At 48.7% G+C, this 21403-nt stretch overlaps 1 protein-coding gene across 1 annotated transcript in view; it reads left to right on the top strand.

Moving 5' to 3' along the window:
* The first annotated feature begins 3883 nt into the window (after window positions 1-3883).
* SSH1 (slingshot protein phosphatase 1) overlaps window positions 3884-21403 on the top strand; it is a 60547-nt gene continuing 43027 nt past the window's right edge. The window contains exons 1-2 of the mRNA XM_066260329.1: window positions 3884-4073; window positions 8354-8394. Coding sequence (XP_066116426.1) covers window positions 4005-4073; window positions 8354-8394 — 110 coding nt within the window. The 5' untranslated portion in view covers window positions 3884-4004. The remainder of the gene's footprint in view (window positions 4074-8353; window positions 8395-21403) is intronic.

Raw genomic sequence — 21403 nt, 5'->3', positions numbered from 1 at the left:
GGATATTAATCTATTGTCAGGAGAGAGAAAGGAAGATGCTATTTGGTGACTGGCTTTATTCCCCCCCCCTTAATATTTTATGAAACTTCCTACAGTAGTTCATTGTTTTATAACATATTTTTATATGGCTGCTGTATTCATTTTGTATTGCTGCGTAACAAATTACCTTGAAATCTTGCAACTTCAAACAACAATCATTTAGTATCTCACCCATTTTCTGCAGTTCTGGAATCGAGGACTCACTTAACTGGATGGTTCTGGCTCAGTATCTCTCCTAAGGCTGCCGTTAGTATGTTGTCGTGGCTGCTGTCTCCTCTGAAGGCTTAATGGGGGCTAGAGGATCCACTTTCAAGGTGATTCACTCATGTAGCTGGTAGGTTGTACAGGAGGCCTCGGTTTCTTGCCACGAGGACCTCTCTCCATAGGACTGCTTGGGTATCCTCATACCATGGCAGTCAACTTCCTCCAGAGTGAGAGATTCAAGGGAGAGCAACATGGAAGCCACTGTGTCTTGCACGATCTAGCTTCAGAAATCATTCACTGTCATATCTGTGATATCCTAGTGGTTTACACAGCCTGGAGGACTCCAGAAGGGCATGAACACTAGTGGATGGAAATCCTTGAGGGCCATCTAGGAATGCCATCATATGCATGTACCAAATTCATCTAACCTGTTGCCTCATGTAGGACATTTAATCACTCCATCCTAAAGATGAGATTCCAAGGCCCAGCAAGGCTCAGCATATTGCCTGTGGTCACACACTACATTAGAGGCAGAATCAGAATAGCCCAAATCCTATGAGTACACCCACTGGAGAAGTGAGGGAAGCTCTGGAGGAAAAGTCTAAGCAAAAGGTCTAAATCAGGGGGTGGGTAGAAGAATAGGGCCTTCAACTAATTCCAAATAGGGCCAAGGAGCTTTCAGCCACCTGGTGGCTGGAGCCCATCAACCTGCCCAGAGAGAGGCCTTGGCAGGAACCATGGGTACTAGTGACACCTGGACACCACGGGCCAAATGGCCAAAGCTTCGAGTCCAGAACATCATTCTCTGAACACAGGGGCACGTCCAAGCAAGAAAGGCCAGCAACCTGTACACGAGCCCTGAGGTCTGTTGGGCCTGGGTTCAAATCCTAGCTCTGCTCTGAGCCTCAGTTTCTGCAGCCGAGGAAATGACACTGTTAGGTGTATTCATTTCCCAGGGCTGCTTTAGCACAGGACTGCATGGTTAAAACAATAGAAATTTGCTGCTTTGCAGATCTGGAGGCCAGGGTTGGTTCCTTCTGAGGGTTGTGAGAATCAGTTTCATGCTTCGCTCCTACTTTCTGGGGTTTGCTAGACATCTAGGGAGTTACTTGGCTTGTGGCAGCAAAACTCCAGCCTTCACATGGCAATTTCCCTGTGTCTCTTTGTTTCCAAATTTCCTCTTTGCATAAAGACATAGTTTTATTGAAATAGGGCCCACCCTAATGACCTCATCTTAACTTGATGACATCTGCACAGACTCTATTTCTAAATAAGGTCATATTCACAGGTCATGGGGGGTTAGGACTTCAGCATTCAGTTTTCATAACCAAACCATAAGTGCTATTATTCTTATCCCCTTTACAAAAGATGGGAGTGCCTGACCTATGGTGACACAGTGGATAAAGCATCAACCTGAAATGCTGAGGCTGCCGGTTCAAAACTCCAGGCTTGCCTGGTCAAGGCACATACAAAAAGCAACTACTATGAGTTGATGTTTCCCACTCCTCCCTCCCCCCCCCCCCAAATCCATCAATTAAAAAGAAAAAAAATACAAAAAAACGCCTGACTAGGCAGTGGTGCAGTGGGTAGAGCATTGGCCTGGGATGCTGAGGACCCAGGTTTGAAACCCTGAGGTCACCTGCTTGAATGTGGCTTACTAGCTTGAGTGTGGGAATCATAGGCATGATCCCATGGTCACTGGCTTCAGCAAGGTGTCACTGGCTTGGCTGGAGACCCACCCCCACCCCGGTCACGGCTCATATGAGAAAGCAATCAATAAACAACTAAGGTGGCTTGACTAGGCAGTGGCGCAGTGGATAGAGCATCGGAGTGGGATGCGGATGACCCAGGTTCGAGACCCCGAGCTCACCAGCTTGAGCGCGGGCACATCTGGCTTGAGCAAAAAGCTCACCAGCTTGGACCCAAGGTCGCTGGTTTGAACAAGGGGTTACTCGGTCTGCTGAAGGCCTGTGGTCAAGGCATATATGAGAAAGCAATCAATGAACAACTAAGGTGTTGCATCGAAAAACTGATGATTTATTCTTCTCATCTCTCTCTGTTCCTGTCTGTCTGTCCCTATCTATCCCTCTCTCTGACTCTCTCTCTCTGTCCCTGTAAAAAAACAACAACAACAACAAAAAACGAAACAAAAAACAACTAAGGTGCCACAACAAAGAATTGATGCTTCTCATCTCTCTCTCCCTTCCTGTCTGTCTGTCTGTCTTGCTAAAAAAAAAAAAGAGGGGAAGTAAGCCTCAGACAGAGGAAGTGTCTGACCTGGCTAAACTGGCTCCTAAATTTGAACGCTGGTTTAAACCAGGCAGATCCCAGGGTCTTTACACTGACCTGATGGGGTTGTTGTGTAATTCCTCTGCTCAAATGTCACCTTGTTCAGAGGGTTTCCTAACCACTTGCCTAAACGACCTCCTCCTCACCTTCTCTCCTTAGCCAGTATCACCTTCTTGGTATCTTATTCCATGTCCCTCTCTCCATCCGCATACTGGTCGCTTCTCCCCAGGATGACAGCAGCAGCCCTCTTGCCCTGCAGCCCATTCATTCTCTGTGCAGCAGCCAGAACTTTCCACAGTGCCCCCTGACTCTAGCCATTCTTTCTCAGGAAAGCCTTCCCTGACCTCTCTGTCCCCAAAGAGTTGTCTGGTTGAGCAATAGAGTGGGGAAATAAAATGGAGTCGCTCTACAATTTTTTTCACCTTGTCACTTAAAGGAAGCACTTGGCAGCCTCTTTGACGCGTCCAAATTGTGATCACCACTATCCTAGCACTTCGAGGCCATTATTAAGTAAAATAAGGGTTACTTAAACAGTAGCACTGTGATACTGAAACAGTTGATCTGATAACCAGCTACTAAATGACTAACAGGCAGGGAGCGACATTGAACAAAGAAATGATTCATGTCCTGGCAGGACTGAGCGATAGCTTGAGATCTCATCACGATACTCAGATGGGGCACAATTTAAAACTTATGCCTTGTTCATTTCTGAAATTTTCCATTTAATATTATCAGACTATGGGTAACTGAAACCGGGGAAAGCAAAACTTCAGGTAACGAAAGACCACTGATTTACTTTTGCAAAGTCCTTGAGCTCAGTCGTAATCTATTTTGCTCATTGTTTAATAAATATTCCATGCTTTACAGTAGATGCTCAATAAGTATTTCATAAATTAATGAATGGAAGAATGAATGAATGAATGAATGAATGAATTTCTGCAGATTGCCTCTAGGGGCCCTGGGCAGAGATAAAGGAGGTTTTAATTTCCTGGTTCTTGCGCCTCTCCAGCCCTCTCTCCCCGGCAGTCCTGCTGCGCGGTCATCCCGTCTCAGTTTCCCCGCCAGTGAAGCGGGTGGTCCTTCTGGGTCGGAGGTGGTCTGGCGCGCGCGCAGCCGCGTCCCCCAAACCCAGAGCCCGGCGCGCGAGCAAGAGCGCGTGTGTTGGGAGCGCAGGGAACGTGACTGGCTAGCCTGCCAGGGCCTCCGGTGTCGCTGTCGCTCCCGCGCCGCGCACGCGCGTCGCCCCACGCCCCGCCCCGGCTCTCCTCTGCCAGAGCTCCAGGTCCCGCGCGCGCCGGCGCGGGAGGCGGGGGGCGGGGGCGGGGGCGCTGGACGCCGAGTGGGAGGGGCGGGCCCGGCCCGGCTCGGCCCGGCCGCCCGCGCGCGGCTCCTGGAGCGCCCCGGGCCCGGCCCGGGCGGCGGCGGCGGCTCTAGCCTGAGGCCTCGGTGGTTCCGCGCGGTGCGCCGCAGCTATGGCCCTGGTGACCCTGCAGCGCTCGCCCACGCCCAGCGCCGCCTCCTCCTCCGCCAGCAACAGCGAGGTGAGCCCCGAGCCCGCGGCTCCGACTGGGCCGATCCGCCGCGCCGCCAGGCCTGGGCCGCCAGTGCGGGGCGTAGTGCTCTGGGGCAACGACGGGGCTGCTGCGAGTGGTCTAGGGCCTGCGGGGACGCGGCTGTACGACCCCCCCCCCCTGGGCAGCCGGACTCGGGTGACTGTGTGGGAGACTGTGTGCAAGTGTGACCCCCGACTGGAGGCTACTGTGCAGTGAAACTGTTTGGCTGCGACGCCTGCCTAGGGGTGACTGTGCAGACACTGTGTGTGTGACAGTGACCCCTGTCTCGAGGTGACTGCGGGAGACTGGGTGTGCGACTGAGACTCCTAACTGGGTGATTTTGTGTGAGACGCGGTTCTGAGATTTGTGACCCTGTGGCTAGGCCCTTTCCCGGAGCGCCTGGCAGTATTTATGTGAGACAGTGTGTGACTTTCACTGCCTGTGACTCTGTGGTCGGTGTTGTGTGACTGTGCCTGTGTGATGCTGTGAGAGAGGCCACCAGGGTGCCCCTCTGAATGTGTGAGGCTGTTTCCTGAATTGCACGCCCCTGGAATTCTGGTTTGGTGTCATTGGCTGTTTCTGTGTCACTATGACAGTGACCGAGTGAGTTCAGGGTGCTGTGAGACTGTGTCTTACGCCTTTGTGTGCAACTGAGTCTGGGTTTTTCTGTAATATCACGGTGAGCTGCATGTTTACATGCATCTGGCTGTGTGGCAGAGGCTGATTCTGGGGTGTCGTGGTTGCATGGAGGTAATCTGGGGCTGCGTGGTTGCCCTGCACAGTTTCTGTGGGACTGTGTGAGTGACCCGGCCTGTAAGGGGTTGGTTCCTTGTTCTGGGGTTGATTGGGAAATGGGTCCTCTGAGCCTGCTGTCAGGCTGGACTGCGCTAGGCTAGGGGCTCAGCCCTCTAAGCAGGTCACTGCTGCAGCGGCCGGGCTGACCATCTTGTCCCTGCTCTTGTCCACCTTCTGTTGGAGAAGCGGTTAAGGCCTCTAGTCTAAACTCATATCCATGGCAAGGCTGGATGTTGGCTGGAAGACAGAGCAGCTGGAGGAGGAGACCATGGGCCGTTGGGAGGAGGAGGAGCCCCGCAGGCTTAGGAAGTGGCCCCGCCAGCATCTGGGAGATTCAGGCTTCTTTTCTGTGGGGGAGGTTGACTGATTGCACAGAAAGGTTTGTGTGTGTCTGTGAGAGGCAGACAGCATCTCTGTCTGTCCCACTGGCTCCCAGAAGGGTAGGTCTTTGGCCTGTTTTGCTGGGACTGGCAGGAACATTTTCAGAGTGGCTGCCCCCCTCCTCTCAAAGAGAGGCTGCTAATGAGTTATCTTGTCCACAGACAGAACATTCTAATAGTGCCTTCCCTGTGCATCGAGAAAGAACATTGGTGGCCTGCAGCCTAGAAGTCAGACTGCAGTAGCTTCTGTCCTCCCCACAGAAATTTCTGTTCTCCTATTATTGCTGTCTTGCGGTTGACAGAGTACTTACCGGTATATGCGCTTACTCTCATGTTTCCTTCTCAAAAAAAACTAGGTGGGATAAGGGAAGAGTTCAGCTTCCGAAAGGGCCTTTCAGCCTGGGCCTCTGATTCTAAACCCCACGTTCCCTGCATTACTACTTATGCCTGACCTGTTCCTGCCTTAGACACATTTAAAATTTTTTATTTCATTATTTGTTAGCAGAGGTAGAATTCACATACTATACATTCACCGTTTAAAGGGTATATAATTCAGTTGTTTTTAGTATAGTCACAAGGCTGTGCAGTCATCACCACTGTCTTAATTCCAGATCATTTTCATCACCCCAGAAAGAAGCCCTGCGCTCCTTAGCCGTCACCCAGAGCCTTCCCCACACCACCTTGCACCCCTGCATTGCTCTCACCAACCCTAAGCAACCACTAATGTACTTCTGTCTCTGTGGATTTGCTTATTCCAGGCATTTCATATAAGTGAGATAATATAATATGTGGTCTTTTATGTCTGACTGCTTTCACTTACATCATGTTTTCATGGCTCGTCCATGTTGTACCATGTATCAGAACTTCATGCCCTTTTATTTCCATTGTATTGATGTGCCACATTTTGTCAGACATTTTGGATTGTTTTCACTAGAGACATTTTAAATGATGATATGAAACGTTTCACAAGGTGCTGACAACCTGATAAACATAGACTCAAACTCAGCCTGCGAGTTGACTTGAGTAAATCAGCATTAATTGGCCAGAGAGCCGGCCAAGGCAGGGATGTTTTCCTGGAAGTTAAGGCTTCCAGATGGGATGAGGCATGAAGCAGCAAGACAGAACAGAGAGCAAGGGCTAGCGTGCAGGCAGGAGGTGTGGGCGAGGTAGCTGTGCCTCCAGCCTGACCTTCAGGTGACTTCCCCTTTCTGGGCCTCGGCTCATTCCAAAGGGCTGGGTTCCCTCTTCTGCATGTTCTTGAACACGTGTGGTTTGTTTCTTTGAATGAACTGACCTTACTTTGCCTTTTATCCTGAGAATCACAGAGAACGACCAAGAATTAAATAGTCTTGAAATTATTCATAAAAATTCTTCCTTGAATGAGAGATACTTAGGGCAACTGTTTCCTGACCCAGCCTGCCCTGCTTTGTGGCGTGGAAACTGAGCGAAATCCCAGCCTGGCCGGCAAAACCACGCTCCTCTCTCTTTTAATTGATCCTCCCCCCCCCAATTTTTAATGATCTCACTTATGTCATTTTACGGTTACCTTATCTTATTCCTTTGAGAGAATATGACAATAGATAAATCAGTACACTTTCAGGAATGGATTATTGCATTGTTATTTCTGACAAACATTCAAGATGACTGATGTTCACGGGCAGATCTCCGGTCCGTGGGGGGGAATTTGGAACAGAGTTTCTGAACCTCAGCACTGCTGGCATTGAGGCCCGAATGTCTTGATTGTGGGGGGGGGGGGGCTGTCTCGTGTATTGTAGGAGGTTTAGTAGTACTCTGTCCTCTACCCACTAGATGCCAGTAGCACCCTCCAAAACAGGGCTCCCAACATTGCCTGGCATCCCCTTCTGAGAAAAACTGCCCCTGGATGAGAAGCACTGGGTTAGATCCAACACTCTCTTTGAAGTGTGGTGGTGGTGGTGGTGTTGTGAGTGGTTTTGTGTACGCTTTGCTTCTGGACAGAATCTTGGGGCCCTGTGGTCAGTGAAGCCCTCTCTGATTTCTCCCCTTCTTCTGGATGGGGTAAGGAGCGTGAGAACTCACTGGCCACCCCTGTATACCTGTGCGTAATATGAAGCATACATTATCCTAAAAAAATTAAGGGACTCCAGAGCCCTCTGGTGTGTGTCCCTTGCTGCCCAGGCTCCTCCCTACATCAGCGCCGTACCCTGTTCCCATCGCTGTCAGGTTTCTGTCCTCGATCAGCCCTGCATCTCTCTCGGCCATCACTGCTTTCCAGGTTTCTCTTTCCCGTTCAATGGGCTCCTCTGTGTAACATACAAAACACGCCAAGTCCCAGCGGTGCGGCTGTGTGGGGGTGTGTGCGTGTATTCTCATTTCACTTTTCTCCTTGAAAGAGAAAACAAAAAGGAAAAAGAAAAATTGCAGTTGGGGCTTAAGCCATGGTTACTTTGGGGGCCTTCCTTGTGGCCTTTTAACGTTTAAAAAATATGAAATGTTTCTTTCATTTACGTGTAAATATAAGTCACCCAGAAAGTTTTATATTTAACATTTAAGCCTTTTTGAGAACCACCAAGAGCTTTCAGACCCACAGACAGACAAGCCTGATCCTGGCCACCTTTCATTGTGAAAGATTTGCCTAGAATAGTTTTGTGTGTTTTTTTTAACCCGTTTGTCGAGGCTTAAAATGGTTTTTATCGCTCAGCTCTGGCCTAGCTTGAAGGAGGAAATGGCTCCTCTTAAAACATAGCCCCCTCCCCTTAAAAAAGAAAAACAGGATAAGATTCAAAATAACCCTGGCAAGTTGAGAACTGAGGGCTGAGTGAGTGTGTTAAGCAACAGCGCCAGATAGCAGAGTTCAGCTATCAGCTATCGATCCACGACAGTGTGGAAGGAATGTGGGTAAACATTGGGAAACTTCTCAATTTCTCCGTGGGAATGACTCCGAGGAACAGCAAGAGCAGGGTTGGTAAGGAAAGGGTGCGGCCGCTTAGAAATTGCCTGGTTTCCTGGACATCTGTATCTTTTTTAGACACCAGAGCAGAAAATGTGAGGCTCGTGTCTGAGGCTTGTTGCTGGTGTCGTCTGTGGTGTGACGATCTCTTTCTTTCTCTGTAGTTGGAGGCTGGCAGCGATGAGGATCGGAAGTTAAACCTCAGGTGAGCACAGGCTTTTAATTCCCATCCGTAAGTCTCTCTTCCGAGCAGGTAAGAAATGCATTTATTTCTTTCCGAAAGGGAGAATCCTCAAAAAAGAAGACACCAATTTTTTAGTAGTGCCTTAAAAGGTATACACATTTAACTGTAAACAGTTTTACTAACAAGTAATGTTCAGAAAAGAAGAAAGGAACTCCTGTTAGTCTGCTACCCTTGCTTTACCATTATGAGCATCTTTATATACTTTCTTCCAGATTTCACACTTTGCTTTAAAAATAAAAAATCATGTAATATGCTCTCACATTTCTATCCTGCTTTTGAGAAAGTCTTCCTTTCGAGGTAAGGACATTGCTGATTTGAACCAGACATTCAACCCCTGAAGTTTATTAATTCAAGGTGTGGTTTGTTTGTTTATTTGTTACTTGTGAGAAATCTTTAGCTCTGCTCATTAAAAAAAATTCCTGAAGCAATAGTCCTCTGTTGCTATATTCAATAGTAGACACCAAAAGCATTTTTGTTTTTCTTTGCCCAAGATTAAAGCCTTCCCTTTGGATATTTTGTTGGTTTACAGAAGATTTAGCGCTTTATTATATAATGTGTTCCTCTGTGCCAAGGAACCATTCTTAAAGTCTGACTCTTCCAGTTTAAAAAAGTAAACAGTTTCAGGGATATTGTCCTTTTTTTAAAAAAAAAAGCGGGTTTTATCTTGTGAAGAGGAGGAAAATTAATTGGAAAAGGAAATGCATGTTCAGAAACTGGGGTCAGGCCCTCCTTACCAAGAGCAGGATGTTCCCCGGGTTAAACTCAAATGCAGCATGCAGAAATGGTAGAGAGACGTTGCCTAGCCCGTTTTTGAAGTTTCTGTGTGTTTAAGTGAAGGGAGCCTGCAAAAATCAGAGAGCTGTCATGTTTCAGTTGCTGGGCCCTCATTTTAATGTGGTGCTAGAGGAAGGACCAGTGATGATGATAAATTTACTCTTTCCCTTGGTGCTTTTGTTTGCTCAGAGTCTCTCTCGGTCAGGGCAGGAAGGCTGGTATCAGCCAGATTCCCAAGTGGGGGCAGTAATGGGCCGTGTTGTAGAGCATGCTGGCATGTGGCTTCCCTGCTTGAGGGCGGAGAGGGAGAAGTAGAAGTATACTCCTTGGAGGCAGAACTGGGAGCAGAGCTTGCTGACAAGTGTGACCGGTACGACCACTGTGTGAGGCCCTCAGAGCAACGGCAGGTGTCCGTGTCCCTGCCCCGGCCTCCCGCCAGTCTTTACCTGGAGTCGGAGTCTCTTCCACCTGTTGACCCCCATCTCTTTCCTTCAGGGCTCTGGCCCAAGATGTAATTCTCTCATTTAGATTGTCTTTGGGGCAAAGAACTATTTTTGGTTTTCTTTTCCCTTAATTGATGGGAAGCATAGTGTTTTGAAATATTTTCAGTTAAGAACTTACAAATAGGCCCTAGCTGGGTAGTGTAGTGGCTAGAGTGCTATCTCGGCACCCCAAGGTCTTGAATTTGATCCCAAGACATACGGGGAACAATCAATAAGTGTATGACTAAGTGAAACAATGAGTTGATGCTTCTCTCTCTCTCTCTTTTTCAATGGAAAAATTAAAGAACTTAAAATAACTGTGATATGAAAATACGTATTTGTCCTTCTGGCCAATAAAAGGCCCCTTTTTCTTCACAGTTTGGAGCTGGAGAGAACCTTATAGGAAAAGGAAGTATCATGATGGCAGCTCTGTATGTTGCCATATTTAATCCCACAACAACTTTATGGGGGGTGGGGGTACTTTCCCATAGGGTACTCCTTCCACAGGCAAGGAGTCCGAGGCCCATGGTGGTATGTGCAACGTACTGTATTCAGAGCGAGGCCTCTGGTGCCTCTGGCACCTGGGTTTATCATATTGCTCGGCCTTTTGGGACCAGTTCGGTTGTTCAGTTGAATCTGCTGTCTCAGATGTACAGGTAGGGGAACTTGCCTAAGGTCACCCAGGTGGTGAGAGGCAGCACCAAGGCCAGAACCGAGGAACACCCCATCTTGTGGCGGTGCCTCCCAGGATGTCAGTTCACTCTGATGACTACTATCAGTTCCTCTTCACTGCCCTCAGCAGGTCCCAGTGCCACTGTGAGCTCTAGGCCCTGGGCTGGAGTCAGGGACCTGGTTCTGAGCTCGCCTCTCAGGTTTCCCTTTCAGTCCTTCTTCACTCACCTTGACACTTCACTCCCCTTCTTGGTCAGAGGATGCCAGTCTGCTTTCTGCACTTCTAGCCGAACAAGAAAACTTCTGGTGTCCTGGTTTAGACTTTGACTGAAAATCATTCACATTGTGTGTTAATTTGCATTTCAAGCCTTTTCTCTCTAAGCGTCTCCTAAAGAAAAAATAATAGGTGGAATAGTTGGTTGTTTTGCTTGGAGGTTGGGGGTGGGGAGGACAGATTTCTCTGCTTTAAATCAATCCTGAAGGTAAACTGATGTGATTTAGTTTGTAAGGGATGTTGGTAAGGGAGAAAAACTGGGGCCAGCAGGATATTCCTCTCCCTTCTCTGTCCCTCTCCTCCCCTCCCCTCTGCCTTCCCTTAATTGATGGTGTCATCTCTGGGGTCACCCACTTGCATATGCTGATTTCAACGCCCCCCCCTCCATGACCAGGCTGTCCCCTGAGCCAATTCCTCTAAACTTGGCCATAGCCCTCACAGCCAGGCTCAAGTGTTCCCACCTCAAAGGCTCGCCACCCCCCTCTCTGTGGAGGAAGCAGCCAGCTCTTGGTTTCTCCATTGCTCCAGGTACCACACCTGCCTGACGTATCAGGTACGTGTGCATTCATGTTGTCCCTAACTTTTGGTGCTTCCCTTAGTGACAGTGCCTTAGTTCCCTGCTGCCACATAGCATTTCAACAGTTTAAATACATTAACTTCATCTGAGGCTGCAGTAAATTGCATACATGTACGAGAAAGAGCAAGGTGCAGAGGAAAGACGTGGGGTTGGGGGCCAGGCGGTGACGCAGGTCCGGAACCGGCTCCTGTGCCAGCAGCCAGAATCCTTCCCCTCTGTGTGTTATTGCACCGCCGTGGGTCCCGGTTGCTCACCTATAAAACAGAGATAAAGTGGGACCTTTCAGAGTTGTCAGTACAGGTAGTTTGAATGGGGCTCCTCTCACAGAGTCAGGTCACCATGGGCTTGGAGAGCGATTGCCGCATCTTGTCTCCATACGATGTTACTCCCGTCTGTGTCAGTTCACAGCATCGAATCAGAGGGGCCGACTCCCTGCAGGCGTGTCTGGGCGAGAGGGCGGCTGTTGTGGATTCTCTGTGACCCCGAGCAGCCTACATCCTTCACCCGCCACATCCCTCTAAGATGCAAACAGCAGTGCACACTTGCAGAGTCAGTGCTCTGAAGGCCTCCTGGAGAACGTCTCAGAGCTGAGCCTCCCCTGCCCGGAACACAGCTGGGGGACGCAGCGCAGGGCAGACCCGTCTCTCACTTCTCTCCCTGCTCCCTGCATCTGCAGACTGCTGCCAGCCTCCGGCAGTCCCCTTTTGGAAGCCGTGCTGTTCAGACTGTGGGAATTGGTGAGCAGATGGCCCTGCTGGCAGCGGCTCCTGGCTCCCTCACCATCCTGGGAGCTGCCTCAGCCTGGCAGGAGATGCAGGTGGTTGTGTGCCAGGCAGGGCCCCAGGAGAGAAGATGGCTGAGTCGTCTCCAAAGTGTTTGGGCCAGAGCAGCAGGATCTAGCTGTCCCTGTTTTATCTGGGGTCAGTGGTAAGCTGTGAAGTCCCTCACGCTGCGCCTTTCCCTCCATGCCGCCTTCCCCTTTGGTCTTGACCTGGAATTCCCCAGAGGACCCTGTTCTCCTAACCTCCTGCAGCGTGGCCGTGCCTGCTCCTCCTCCCCCATAGTGTCAGGGGGCGCTGGGGATGTCCCTGTTCTGCACACCATGCTTCCTCATCTCCACTCAGCACCTCTTCTCACACGCCTGTCCACCGTTTGGAGTTCCTTTCTGCCTTTCTTGCTGATTTCTTAGCCTGGACTTTATCGTCCTTGTTGGTAATCTGTCTGGTTAAGTTCTGCCAAGGAGTGTTGGGCATCTGCTGTGTCCAGGCTCTATGCAGCAGGTTGCTGTTTCAGTTAGCCTCTGCTGTGTACGAAGTTACCACAAAGTCTGGGGCCCAAAGCAGTGTCCGGTTATTATCTGTTTCCATGGGTCAGGGATCTGGACGCAGTTTAGCTGGGTCATCTGGTTGGGGTCTCACATGGCTGCAATCAAGACATTGGCCAACCCTGGCTGGTTGGCTCAGTGGTAGAGCATTGGCCCGTCATGTGGATGTCCCAGGTTCAATTCCCAACCAGAGCACACAGGAGAAGCACCCATCTGCTTCTCTACCCTTCTCCCTCTCCTTTCTCTCTCTCTCTTCCCCTCCTGCAGCCATGGCTCCATGGAGCGAGTTGGCCCCAGGCACTGAGGATGGCCCCATGGCCTCTGCCTCAGGCACTAGAAAAAAAATGGCTCTGGTTGCAGTGGAGCAAGGGCCCCAGATGGACAGAACTTCATCCCCTAGTGGGCTTGCCGAGTGGATCCCAGTTGGGGCGCATTCGGGAGTCTGTCTCTGCTCCCCTCCTCTCACTAAAAAAAGAAAGAAAAATAAAGGACGATGCCCAGTCCTGGGGTCTCATTCGAGGCTTGGGTTCTCTCCCAGAGTCACACTGGGTCTTGACAGAATTCATTTTCTTGCAGCTTTAGAGGCCCCGGCAACTTGCTTCTTTAAGGCTGACAGGAGGAACTGCTACCACTGGGTCCTGGAACTAAATGCAGCACAGGAGTGACCATCCACCACCTTTCCCAGATAGTGTCGCCTAATAAGGGAGCAGCTCTCCCATCTTGTACCCCAGTCACCCAGCAGTCGGGATAGTGATTCATTTCGTGTACCTTTATCAGGGGCCGGGATCTTGGGCCACCTTGGAATTCTGCCCACCGGTCTCAGTTTGTGGGAGTTCTTGAGGTACCCCCTTCTAATATAGAGAAAGCAGTCCTGTAACTGAGGAGGTTTCCACGCAGTGTTAAGGCGGTGGCAGATACGTATTATATAAAGTTGATGCCAACTCAGGGATGCTCAGTCCTTGTGGGAAGAGACCAGGAGCATTGGGATCCCACAGGATTGACCTCATGCCCATGGCTACCGTGTTCTCTCCACTCAGCACCCACGCCCTTGTCTGCATCTGGACACATGGCCTATCTTGGATTTGCATCCACTTTGAATATTTTGGCCTGTAAAATACCATTTCCACTGATGCTTAAACATTTTTTTCTGTTGAACTTTGGCATGTGGGAGAAATAGGCCTGAGTCTGGCTCTGACCTCTGTCATCTTTCACCTCAGCTGGCTAGTATATGACCTCAGACAGGCCTCAGTTTTCAATGGGCAAAATCGTACTCAGCTTCTAGGGTCGCTGTCAGAATGAAATGTGGTCATTGCACGAATCTCTTCTCCCACAGTAGACACTGAAGTAAAGCCCCTGTCTGTATCTCCTTCAGGGGCCTGCTTCTGTAGGAGGTGGTTCATGGTCTTCTGTCTTTCTTCCCACAGGCTTTCTCTCTCATATTTCTTTGGGACTTGGTCCTTGCTTTGTAGTATTAAGGGCACCTGCTCCCAGGGCCTTCCTGGCCTCTACCCTCATAGTGCCTGGCATGCTCTTGGATAGACCATCAAGGTCTCATAAATTGAATCTCCTGGTTTCTGTTTCACGTAGAGGATCTCAAAGTAGTTTTGGACAACATACAGGAACAAAGGACAAAGAGATTCTTTCCCCATGCATTTTGGCACTATTAGATCAGTCTCATTACCCCTCTATCCTGTTTGTCTGCTTAGGAGCCATTCATTCAACAGACTTTTATTGAGCACCTATTATGTGCCAAGCACTGTTCTACTTGCTGGAAATATAGCCATGAACAAAACAGCCCCTGCCCTTGTGGCCGACGTTCTGTTGGGAGAGCCAGGACAGTAAGATAAAAAGTACAGTAAGTGTGTTAGTAGTTGTTAAGGAGAAAAGTAAAGAAGTATAAAAGGATGTGAAAGTGAACACTTCAGACATCCTACTCTATGAGTAGCCTTGTGTGCATTATTTCATTTCTTCTTGGCAGAAATCCTATAAGGAAGATGGCATTTTTTTTTTTAATATTTTATTTATTGATTTTTTTTTTTTAGAGAGAGAGGAGTGAGAGAGAGAGACAGAGAGAGAGAGAGAGAAGGGGGAGGAGCAGGAAGCATCAACTCCCATATGTGCCTTGACCAGGCAAGCCCAAGGTTTCGAACCGGCGACCTCAGTGTTCCAGGTCGACGCTTTATCCCACTGTGCCACCACAGGTCAGGCCGGAAGATGGCATTTTTATTCCCATTCTCTGAATGAGAAGACAAAGCCTCAGAGAGGTGACTGCCCTAATTTCATTTAGTTGAAAGTGGCAGAGTCAAGACCTTTGTGTTCTATGTGTCTTTGACTCTAAAACCTCTGCTCTTAACCCTAAAATTCTAAAGACATCTCTACAGGCCCTTCTCCCATTTTCAGATCTCTCAGCAGGGGGCAGAGTGGAGTTCATGAGTTCATCCCCGAGAACTAGCTTTGCAGTCCATTATGTTCGAACCCTAGTGGTTGGTCCCACTCTGAACTGTGTGCTTCAGGCAAATCCTCTCATGTTACCTCCCTGACCTCTACTTAGAGCAAGAATTGTAATATACCCCCTTCCCATATGGTCACCTGGGCCGAGCACCCTGGAAATAATAACACCAGCTGTTTATTGGGTGCCTGTAGGTGCAGACACTGGGTTGGAATTTTGTGCACTTGACCTTGTTTTGCCATCACCACATGCCTGGAAAGTGGGTGCCTGCCTCAGCTGAGGGAACTGCAGTTTGAAGATGCCAGTGAGAGGCCAGAGCCAGGGTTCGAATGAGGATTGCTGTGACTCCCTACACCACGTCCCTTCCTTTCTGATCTGGATCCTCACAGGAGACGTGCAAATTTGTGTTCATCTCTCCCCTTCCTGTCCCCAACCCCATGGCTTCATAGGCCATGGCCTCCCATTGACTTCAAATTTTAAATATTGAGTACACAAACTAAAAATTCTAGGGCTGTTACTAGTTTGGCTGTTCCTTGCAGTTTAACTCAGGTATTATTCGTGGTAGTTCATTGGAACATTTGATTTTAAGTTCAGAATTTGCCTTCAGTATGCGTTAACTATTTTAATTGTTAGAGAACTCATCCTAGAGTGGGGAACAAGTGAGAACAGAGGGGAAGATTTAATTTGATTCTGTTGGAACTTAATTAACTTTATTATTAAGGTTAACTTAAAATGAATTTTGCTTGGAGTAGTAAGTTTCATTAATCTTTCCAAATACTAGTGCTTAGACTTCAAAAGAGTGCCATGGGGCCTGTCTCATTCTTCCCACACACTTGGCACACCCAGGCAGCATGTGCACACCACAGCAATGCTCATGCAAGCTCTTCATAGGTGACTGTGGTACCAGCAATCAATCACTCTCCTGAGTAAATGAAGCAAAGCTGTGAGAGGGAGTCAGAAAGCCTAGGTTCTGTCCTGAGACACGTCATCTGCTGTGCAACTTTAAACTTTAGGCAGGTTACTAAACGTCTCTGGGCCCCCATTTCCTCCTTTGTAAAGTGAAGAGATAGACTAAATGATAGCTTCCAAATCAAGAATAAGAGCCCTCAGACCTCCTAGTCTAGTTCTATTACATTGTGCTTCTAATCATTCATGGTAGTTTTGTAACATACTGTCAAGAGTGTCTCTTTTATTCCCACACTAAAAGCAAGGGCAGACATTTGTGGGGGCAACTAGCCTGTCAGTGTTATGGTCTTACCCTGAGACAGAGAACATTAGAATGACCACTGAGAAGTGGATCCTTTGCTTGGCCCACCTTGTCAGACATGCCTTGCCCTCAGGCACGGGGCCACATGCACATTTAGAAAGAAGGACTCCCCTTCGGGTCTCCTCTTTGGCTTATGTTGTGCTGTGGTGAGATCTCCGGATTTGGACAGCTTATTAGAAAATTCCTAAGGCTAGGAGAACATTCAAATGAGTTCTGCTTCCAGGAAGGCTGCAATAAGGAAACAGGATTAATCAAAACAGAATTAAAGTAAGGAGCAGTCATCTTCAAGATGTGCTGAGTGATCGGGCTAGGAGTGGGGACAATACCGAGTCTGGCCGGTGAGACTCCCGCTTTGGTGGGGGTGGGGGTGTTAAGTACTGTCAGTAGTTCTGTGGTGGAGATGATGTGCTCATGAGAAAACCAAGCTGGCCGGCCTGGAGAAGTGGCCGTAAGCGTCGCGGTGAGAGGGACGGAATATCTGTGTGAATTCCAGGGTTCACACAGGCCGGCCTGTGCCTCTGGATGGGTACAGGCCCTGCCACCTGACCACCTGCATGTCTGTGACCTTGGGCCAGCCACCTGCCCTCCCTGAAATAGAGGATTTTTGTGAGGCTTAGAGAGTCTTGTCTAGTGTGCAATGCCTAGTCCTTGCCTGATGTTGCCTGATAGATGGGACTGTGTGTGCTACTTTCATTGATGGTAGTGAGGGTCCTCCTGCTACCTGCCCTGATGGTCTTCCCCTCCATAAATGGACTCAAGGGCATTTCACCACAAAAGCCAGAAGCTCAACCAAGTGGAATTGAAAAGGAAAAACAACCAGTGCTTGACCTATTTCTCTCCAAGTTCTACTGAACTTTGTTCCCGACTTTCATCATGTCTCGTACGCTTTTAATTTTACAGATTTTTTTTTCTTTCTTTTTTCTTGACTGGCTACTTTTGAAGCTATTTTTAAAAAGACTTTGTTTCAAAGAAGGCCATTGGAGGTCCTGTTAGGAAAGGTCTGGTGCTCTCCTGACATAGGCCACCCTGCGCTGGTGGAAGAATTCCCAATCAGGGCTTGGCGCATGCCTGCCAGGCGTTCTCAAGGCGTTTCCCCAAAGCTGGGCCCAGTCAGAATTCCCACAGAGAGGAGACCATAGGTGTGGTTTGGAGAGAACCAAGCCAGCTCCGCCTCTCGGAATCACTTGTCACCTCCCAGATGTCCAGACCCGCCAGTTCTGTGCTGGCTCTGTTGCAGGTGAAGTTCTGAGTGGCTCTTTAGGGCTGAGGTTGAGGTCACTGAACTGTATGCAGAAGGGGCTCCCTAAGACACCTGTTCCCCAAACCCTGTGGGCACCCCTGTGCAGGCCTCACCACGTGCAGTAGGAGGGAGAAGTGTCTCTTGTGAAGCAAACTGGTAATGGAAGTTTTTATTTAGCTGTTTGCTTTATTTATCAATTTAGCCAATGTCAGCTTGGTGCCCGTACATGCAGTGGGTTCTGTGCTGACTGTTGGGGCTTCCACAACAGTTTAAAAAGGAACCTTTACCCTCTGAGGGTGGTAAGATGGTGCTGTCTGCTGTAGTTCTGTTGGGAAGGGATTTGAAACAGCTTAGAACATTCATAGGGACAGTGTAATTTAAAATGAGAAAAGTGGGAGAGGGAGAAAGCCGGGGGAAATGAGATAAAGTCCTAGGAAGGTTTATATGTGGAATGTGTGGCATAATGTTGTGGCAGTTCCCAGAGTTTGGCTGCCAGTCTGACTTGGAGCTTCCTAGGAGTCAAAACAAAGGGAGAAACAAGATCGGGTGCTTGATTCATCGTGTCCTGAAAATACTGCCAGGTCAGTCCCTCTGGAGAACAATTCCCAATAGATATGCTGATAGATCATCCTGATAAGTAGTGGGTGTTCATAAGGAAACCCAGGGTGAGGGGTGGACAGTCAGGTGGCGGGCCCCAAGGCCCACAGAGACAGCTGATGCTGGGTGTCCATTCCACCAATTAACCTGTGTATTTGTGGTCTGGAGAGGTGAAGTCAGCTGTGGTGCTCGGTGCCAAAGCTACTGGTCTCCCCAAACATTGAAAACAGGATGCTGAGTCACATCCTGCCGGCCTGCAGCATCCTGACTTTGCGTGCCCTTCACAATGGGAGGCCTGCACGGGCAGGTTGGCTCCTTGCTGTTCCAAAGTGGGTCTCAGAGCAGGAAAATGTTAATATTAGGTCTTACATCGGCCGGGGCTTTGTGTGTGTGTGTGAGGTCCACAAAATCTGGGCACACATGGACCAAGAGGAACTGAGAGAGCAGAACTTCCCATCCTTTTCCACTGCCCAGCGCATGAATCAAGGTCACTTCCATTCGGGAAACTGCAGAGAGGGAAGCGGTCCTAAGGCGAGGAGACCTCTCTGCTGGTGAGGGAGAAAGTATCCCGGGTCGAGGGAGAAAGCCAGGAAGTATGCCAGTGACAATAGCCAGTAAAATGGTGTTAAGCTTTTATCACCTGCCAAAGCAGAGTAAGTAGTGTTCTACCAAAATCCAATTAAATGGAATTTGGACAAACAATTTTTAACATTTTGAAACAAAAGTTACAGAAAAGGTGCAAGTACAATACAAAGAACTTTTTTCTGAACTGTTTTGAGAGTTAGTTGCCAGCCTGGTGCCCTTTGAATACAGGCAAGGACGTTGTCCTGCACCGAGGACCAGTGGCCATTGACCCTGATAATATTACTGCTGCCTAATCCTCAGACCCCATTCAGGGGCCTCAGAGTAACGTCCTTTGTAGGAGGAAGGACCAGTTCAGCATCACCTGTTGCTTGTAGTTGTCCTGTCTGTTGAGTCTCCTTCAGTCGGGGACATTCCTCAGTCTTCCTGTGACTCTCATAGCCTGGACACTTTTGAAGCGGGCCATAATTTTGTAGCATGTCCCTCAGTTTAGGTTTGTCTGATGTTCTCTTGTAATTAGAGTCGGGTCGTGCAGGAGCAGGGGAGGACCGATGCTGTGTCCTTCTAGAACCCCGCCCAGTGGCTTGTGGTTTCAGTTTACCCTCTTACCGGCAATGTTCACTGTGGTCACCATGGGGGATTCTGCCAGGCTTCTCTACTGAATAGGTACTCTTCTCCCTGGGTCAGTAAGAAGTATTTCTCGGAGGATACTTTGAAGTTATGTTAATATCTTATCCCCCATCAACGTTTCCATTTATTTATATCTGTATGCACTTGTTGTCTGTTTTATTCAGTGGTTTGCAATCAGTTAATTATATTACCGACTTTCAAGTTCAGGTTGTCCCCGATTTGGCCAGTGGGGTCTCATTCAGGCCGGCTTCCATGTCCCTTTCTTTACCTGTCTGCATCATTCTGTAAGCATGATTTCCAGGACTTTCTGACACCAGCTGTTCCAGGACTCCTTTTGTACTGTCTTTAGCGCATCTCTGTAATCAATCATTTCCCCAAGGAGCCCTGGTTCCATCCAGTGGAAAATGGAACTTAGAAGCTGGGGTAGGTGTGCTTGTTACTGTTGGAGCAGAGCTATCCTCAAGGCCACTTAATGGTCAGAGTATGTGTGTGTGTGTACACGTATGCTCTTACATCTACAGTGTGTCCGTAAAGTCATGGTGCACTTTTGACCGGTCACAGGAAAGCAACAAAAGACAATAGAAATGTGAAATCTGTACCAAATAAAAGGAAAACCCTCCCAGTTTCTGTAGGATGATGTGGCAGCATGTGCGCATGCGCAGATGATGACGTAACACCGTGTATTCAGCGGAGCAGCCCACAGCCATGCCAGTCGAGATGTGGACGGTACAGAGGAAAGTTCAGTGTGTTCTGTGGCTTGCTAAATTCGAATCTGTGACCAAAGTGCAACATGAATATCAGCGCATTTATAACAAAGCACCATCACATAGGAATAACATTACTCAGTGGGATAAGCAGTTGAAGGAAACTGGTAGTTTGGTGGAGAAACCCTGTTCTGGTAGGCCATCAGTCAGTGACGAGTCTGTAGAGGCTATACGGGATAGCTACCTAAAGAGCCCTAAAAAATCTGTGCATGAGCCCACATCGAACTGCACTGAATAGGTATGAAACTGGGAGAGTTTTCCTTTTATTTGGTACAGATTTCACTTTTCCGTCGTCTTTTGTTGCTTTCCTGTGACCGGTCAAAAGTGCACCATGACTTTACGGACACACTGTATATTCATTCCTATACTTATTTAAATATGCTGGAAAAACATGAGTTCAAACTGATACCTTCAGTTCTGATTCTATGTCCTTGGGCTCATTCTAGTTTTCTCTCCATACTTGTAACTCCCTTCTCTGACCATGAGAAACATGACTCCCATTTGTCCCTAAAATATTTAATTGTTTCATCAGCCCCTGTCTGTCATTAATCTCCCATCCCTGCAGCCAGTGCTCCTGACATAAATGCCTTCCTCGCCCTGCTCACCGTCAAATCCAGGATTTCGAGTACCATAGCCCTCCCATGCTCAGATGCCGACCTTGCTCTACCCACCAAATGGTTTTAGGTCTGAATCATCAGGGAAGAGAAAGGACTTTTTTTCTTTTTTCTTTTTTTTTTCTTTTTTTGTATTTTTCTGAAGTTGGAAACGGGGAGGCAGACAGACTCCCACATGCGCCCTACCAGGATCCACCCGGCACGCCCACCAGGGGGCGATGCTCTGCCCATCTGTGGTGCTGCTCTGTTGCAACCAGAGCCATTCTAGCACCTGAGGCAGAGGCCATAGAGCCGTCCTCAGCGCCTGGGCAAACCTTGTTCCAGTGGAGCCCTGGCTGCGGGAGGGGAAGAGAGAGACAGAGAGGAAGGAGAAGGGGAGGGGTGGAGAAGCAGATGGGCGCTTCTCCTGTGTGCCCTGGCCGGGAATCGAACCCAGGACTCCTGCACACCAGGCCGACGCTCTACCACTGAACCAACCAGCCAGGGCCTAGAAAGGACTTTTTTGATGCTGTGTTTTCCCGAGATGTGAATTCAACAAAGGGACAGTACTCCCTGGCTTCTCCACTTCTTGGCCATGTAAACTTGGCAAGTGACATCACCTCTCTAAGCTTCCGTTTCCCTATGTATAAAATACAGATGGATACTGAGGATTTGGTTAGGGGATATGGGTAAAGTGCTTAGCATGACACAAAGATGTGTATTACTGGTGTTTCATTCACTGAGA

The sequence above is a fragment of the Saccopteryx bilineata genome, chromosome 2, assembly GCF_036850765.1.
Source record: "Saccopteryx bilineata isolate mSacBil1 chromosome 2, mSacBil1_pri_phased_curated, whole genome shotgun sequence".
Classification (NCBI taxonomy): Eukaryota; Metazoa; Chordata; class Mammalia; order Chiroptera; family Emballonuridae; genus Saccopteryx; species Saccopteryx bilineata.
The sequence above is the reverse complement of the archived record's forward strand: the minus strand, read 5'-3'. Positions and strand labels throughout refer to the sequence as shown.